This window comes from Eublepharis macularius, chromosome 3, assembly GCF_028583425.1.
Source record: "Eublepharis macularius isolate TG4126 chromosome 3, MPM_Emac_v1.0, whole genome shotgun sequence".
In the NCBI taxonomy this organism is placed as follows: domain Eukaryota; kingdom Metazoa; phylum Chordata; class Lepidosauria; order Squamata; family Eublepharidae; genus Eublepharis; species Eublepharis macularius.
Window position 1 is genome coordinate 58,462,384 of NC_072792.1, and position 6,098 is coordinate 58,468,481.

A 6,098-nucleotide genomic window follows, 5' to 3' on the forward strand; every position below is an offset into this window, starting at 1 on the left:
TGTTTCAGCCTTGGCACCTTTTACACAGAAAGTATTGATGTTGATTTTGGGATTCAACACCAAGAAGAAAGAGAGAGAGAGAGAGAGAGAGAGAGAGAGAGAGACGAAAAAAAGAGAAAATTTGACACATTTTAATTTTAAAAATTATTTAATGGAATCAACTAATAGTATGAACATGAAAATATTTAACACAAATAAGCAACTTAAGAAAAAGCACATACACAGCCTTTTAAATTTTGTACATTGATTAAAACTGCCAATATGCAATACAAAATAAGTTGCAAATAAACATCAAGGACTAACCCTGAAATTTATGAAAGGCCATTTTCCCTTAAAACAGTTTGAAGTTGCAAAGTCAGGGACTTGAAAGACTAGATTAATTTCACGCTTTCTCCATCTACTAGGCCCTGACCTAGAAAGCCCAGGTGAGCCTGACCTCATAACATCTTAGAAGCTAATCAGAGTTGGCCTTGGTTAGTCATTGGATGAGAGACTTCCAACAAAGACCTGTGTTGCAGAGGCAGGCAACAGCAACCCACCACTGTTAGTCTTTTGCCATGAAACACTATCAGGGAGCGCCATAAACCAGCAATTACTTGAGGACACTCTCCACCATCTACTAGATAATGCCATCTAATCTAGCTTCTTTTGATTTATAATTTAGAACTATTTCCCAGTTTGAAAATATAAATATAATTTTGTTTTCCTTGCCGCTCTCAATTTTACACATAGAACTGGGGAAGGGATTGATAAAGACTGCCCTTTTATTGTTTTCTAAGGGAAAGAGACATTCCAGTTGTTTTTTGAAATAATTTGGACATTCACAAGAAGGCATCAGGTACAGTTCCTTCAAATTCCTTACTTTTGTAGCTAGTTAATGCCCAAGAAGCAGAAAACACAGAGTTAACAATTGCCGCTTCTAATCCCACAAACTCAAAAGAAGCAGCCCTAGCACTAGCAAAGCAATGCATTCCCTCCTGCTTCTGTTACCTGTCAGTCACAGTCATGACTTCCCCTATCGGCTAGAACAAAGAGGAGGAACAGGAAAGTTTTCACTGGATAAATTAAACATTTCCCCCCACATTTTCCCTTATATCTCTGGATTAAGAAAGCCTAAAAAATTGCTTTTTAAAAAATGAAAACATACCAGCAAATGGGCCAAACAGGCACGCACAGATTCCAGGTAAACTCCATCTAACCAAGCAGTACAGAAACCGTATCCCAGTCCTAGTATGACATTTTAGTTATTACATCACTCTTGCAGAGGACACTTCACTTCCCCAAGTCCTAGTTCTGCTTGTTCTCTCAACAATCAGAAGGTTATCCAGAAGATTATAAATTGGGAGGAGGGGACCTCCCATTTTATTCACTCAAGCAAAGGCATCAATAGAATAAGATTTACGCTCAAGTTTAATATCTCATTTTAAATAATGTGTACTGTGATCCAATATGGCCTAATTTTGTACTAGTACCATAAAATTAAATCCAGTACCATAAACATTAAATTGCCAGTGCAATCCCAAATAACATTACACACTTCAAAGCCTATTGATTTCACTGGATTTAGAAGGGTCTGACGCTGCTTAGGATTGCACTGTTTACCTCCAGTGTGTTTCAGAAGAGCTAAAGTGGATTTTTTAAAAAAAGTTGTATGGTACAATAAATTCAACAGTTTTATATTTTATCTTTATCTCCTGTTTATGTACAAAATAGACAGTTTCTGTGTACAAATAAAACCTCAGCAGCCTCTTGACATTTTCTCTCTAGTATTTAACTTTGACTCCCAGTTGTTATTTCCATTAATGCTTTATAAAATTTAGTCAACAGTTATTTAAAAAACCCTCAGTGATTTATATTTCCTATGTAGTGTCACCACAACTTATCAAAACTGAAAGAAATGTAATACATATACAGCTGACAGTTATGAGTGGAAACACTGGAATCCGGCCCCCACCTGGCCAGCAGCCAAGGGCTTAAGGCCGGGGGCCTTATTTGCCACCGCGGAGAAAAAGTGGCAGCGTTCCCCCGGCCTCCTAGAGCCACGTGGGAAGGGGGCAGGGGTTTGCGCCTTAACAGCGCAGCCCTACCCCCATTCCCGCACTTGCCGCCTCATTTTTCTCCTACCTTGCACTGCTTGCTGGAGCTGTGGCTATTGGCTATGGTGGTGCTGTATAGGTTATGACTGGCAGGATTTAGTTGGGGGGATGTTAGCGGGATGGTGAGTACCCTGGGCACATCCCCATTGGTGGGGATATTGGGGGCCTGTTAGGATCGGCTGGCATGCTTGGTGGCAGCCAGTTGAGAGGGCAGGCTGCGTGGTGGGAGCCCCTGGAAAAGTCCTGCCCTCATGCTCAATGGTGGGGGTGCTTGGCGCTTTAAGGGGGAAACCATCCACCAGGCCAGCCAGATCCCAGCCATGCAGTTGGATGGCTCGCATCCGGGGCAGCGGGTCTCACCCAGATAGGTCAAGGCGGGGTCCAAGGGAGTGACCCCAGGGCTTGACCTGTACCACTGGTTAGGCCCTTGCCAGGTTTCAGTTGTTGCAGTTGATGTTGTTGCCATAAATAAAAAGTGGCCCTTTATTTCCCAAGCCTTGTGTCTGCCTCTTTATTTTGACTGGGGGGGGGCAAGTAATCCATTTCCATTTTTCATTTTAAGTGAATCAGTGAATGCTTGTTCATATATAGTTTCTTACAGTGGAACTACCTGTAAGAACAGACAAGGGTTCTCTGCCACAAAAACCAGTCACCTCACCCTTGTTGAGTTGTCCCATAGTGCTTGGAAATGTGTATTAATTTGTCCTATGCCGTATGTGATGTCATGTGTTTACCCATCCCAACACCACATAATTGAGCGGTGGTATGATGAAGCCATCTCGTGGGGTAATTGTTACTCCATTTTATAGAGAACTGGGAGAGAACTCATTATTGGAATGCCTTTGCTAGGCTATCATACTTTCAGTAATGTCAAGTTTCACTTTTTGTAAGCAGAGTGTTTGAAGTACTTATACTGTATACTGGTATTTTCCAAAGATTTATCCCATTTAGGAAACAGGGCAACTTCCTCACACTTAAACACTGGCATTAAAAAACACTTTCATTCCTGTGCAAACATGGTTGAACAACGTTCGTCACTTCCCCGGGCCCACTTGACATTGATCTTGCTGACATTGTTCTGCCATTGGCAGAGAACACACTGTCCCTCCTGATCTCTGTACTATCACTCAACTGAACTTTCTGGCCTATCACCTGCATGAACTTCTGGTAAAACTCTTTGGATGCAAAGTAGTAAATGAATGGATCTATGCAGTTGTTGAGGCAGCTGAGCCCCAATGTGAGTTTGTAAATGTGGTAGAAACTCTTATTCAGGTAGAGACGGCTGATCATGTGGACAAGCAGGACGAAGTTGCTGGGGGCAAAGCAAGTGATGAAAACCAAGAGAACAATTATAGCCAAGTAGATTGACCGTGTCTTCTGCCTGTCACTGTATCTGTGAGAAGTCTGGACAAGCTTCCGAATAACGCCAATGTAGCAAGCTACTGTCACTGTGAATGGGATCAGGAAGAAGAGAACAAATAGAGTTAAGAGGAAAGCTGCCCAAGCCAGTCGACTAGGAAGCATGTTCCATTTGAGGACATCAAAACAAGTTTTGATATCTAGCTCTTTCACTTCATAGGTCAGGTCAGTCTGTGCTAGTGGAGACAGGGCTAATAGGAGGGTAGTCCACATTACTAAGCAAACTACTAATGCATATCTCTTTCTTCTCCATTTGACTAGCTTCATTGGATGCACCACTCCCAAGTAACGCTCCAAGCTGATGCAGGTCATTGTAAGTATTGAGGAATACATGTTTGCGTAAAACATCACTGTGACAACACTACACAAGTTGTTGCTATACAACCAATTGTTCCCTTCAATATGATAAACAATTTGTAAAGGAAGACAGCAAGCCAGTGCTAGATCTGTGCTACTGAGGTTAATCATGAAGATGACAGAAGGCGTTTTGGGCTTGATGTGAAAGAAGAAAACCCAGAGGGAGAACACATTTCCGGGTATGCTGATTAAAACCACCAGTGAGTACAAAACTGGCAGGGTATTCCTTATGGCTGGGTTCTTAAGCATGGCCAGTGTTTCATTATCCAGCTGGGAATGGGAACTGTTGTTATCCATTGTGTGTAATCACTAGCTCATTAGAGTCCATGGGATTGTATCAGGAGGCTTAAGGCTGTAACCTAGAAGATGAACATAAATAGACAAGAGAGAAGTTATAAAAAATAGCAGTAAGCATTTCAGTTATGTCTACTATTCAGCTACATTTGAGGATAAATTGTTTCATGACCTCACAAGCATTTTTACAATCCTACCCCAAACATTGTTAGTCTTATAGATGCTCTTGCTCTTTTCTACTGCTACAGACAGACTAACATGGCTACTCATCTTGATCTATGAAACTGCTGGGAGAGGTCATGTGGGGATTTGTGGATAACCCCCTTTTCTATTACTCCTTAACAGCTAAGTTGGCGGGGGGGGCGGGGGAGGGGTCTGTGGGAGTCCTGAATAGGAGCCTGGAGAAGGTAGTGGGATGAACAACAGTAACCTGAAGCTCATTCCAGACGAGACTGAGGTGCTGTTCGTTAGTAGAGAAGCTGCTTGAGGACAGTGGAGTCAGCTTGTCCTGGAGGGGTTGCACTCTCCCAAAGGAGCTGGCCTACAGTTGGAGGCTCAGGTCTCCTTTGTAGCATGTAGAGCCTTCAATCAACTTAAACTGGTATACCAGCTATGACAGTTCCTCAGAAAGCATGATCAGGCCATGGTGATGCATGCTCTGATCATCATGTTAGTCTACTATAATGAGATCTATTTGGGAGTGCCTTTGAAAATGGTTTGGAAACTTCAATTTTTCCAAACGGTTGTGGACTGTCGATAAGGTTGCCAACCTCCAGGTGGGGCCTAGAGATTACCTAGATTTTCAACTGATTGCCAGACAACAGAAGTCAGTTCCCCTGGAGAAAATAGCTGCTTAAGAGAGTAGTTTCAGTGGCATTCTGCCCTGAGGTCCCTCCCAGCCACCTTCTGCAGGCTCCACCCTGATTACAAGGACAGTATTAACACAGTGCTGGATCTCCACTGGTTACTCATCTGTTTCTGGGCACCTTTAAGACATTTAATGGCTTGAGGCCAGGTACCTGAAGGACCAATATTATCCAGCCTGCCAGTTACCATCTTCTCCTCAAGTCCTGCTTTCTGTGCACTTGCCTTCAGAGGCGAGGGAGGGGTGACTAGAGACAGGGCCTTTTCTATGGTGGCACCTTGCCTTTGAAAAACCTTTCCCTTGAGGCTTGCCCTGGGCCTACTTTAGTGTCTTTTAGTTACCAGGCCAAAACACGTCTTTTTACCCATACTTTTAATTAAAGGTTTTATCATACCAGCTTTTTCAAATGGTCTGCTTCTGGTCTGAGATCTGTTTTATGGATAGTGTTTATGTTGTTTATGCCCAATGACCTGGTTTGTTTTTAATGGCTTATTATTTTATATTGTTATATTATTTTAATCGTAAACCACCTTGAGCAGGACTCTGAAGAGGCAGCATAGTAATATTCTAAAGAAATAAAATTTATTTTATAGAGCCTACTTGGATTGGAGAAACTATACATAAGTTTTCAAGTTACAATAAATAAAACACTCATTACACAGAACAGAAATGAACACTTACAGTGCCATCCTAAGCAGAGTCAATGGGCTTAGAAGGGTGTAACTGTGCTTAGGATGATCTTGTTTGTTACATCTAAAACAAAGAGAGTTAAAGATTTGATTTTCAGTTTCTTAAGGTATATAGTAGCTTGTACATAAAATTGTCCTGACACCTTGGAGATGGTTGGCTCATGTGATTGCTGTCAGGGGCCTGCATATTTACCTCACTTTTACGCCCCCTCCCCCCGGTAAGTTTTGCAGGAATTTAAAACCAACAAAATCAGTTTGCTCAGTGATGGCTGTGAAAGGAGAAAAAAAAATAGTGCACCATGCCTATCTATCACCAGAAACTATGTCTGCATATATACCAGCTTCATCTCCCTCAATAATTATTGTCTGTTCCCAGCC

At 42.2% G+C, this 6,098-nt stretch overlaps 1 protein-coding gene across 1 annotated transcript; it reads right to left on the reverse strand.

The window, feature by feature from the left end:
* Positions 1–228: 228 nt before the first annotated feature.
* Positions 229–4,195, reverse strand: LOC129325499 (P2Y purinoceptor 8-like). Its single transcript, XM_054973189.1, has one exon. It carries the CDS (start codon positions 4,167–4,169, stop codon positions 3,084–3,086), a length of 1,086 nt encoding a protein of 361 aa, XP_054829164.1. The 5' UTR covers positions 4,170–4,195; the 3' UTR covers positions 229–3,083.
* Positions 4,196–6,098: the final 1,903 nt, after the last annotated feature.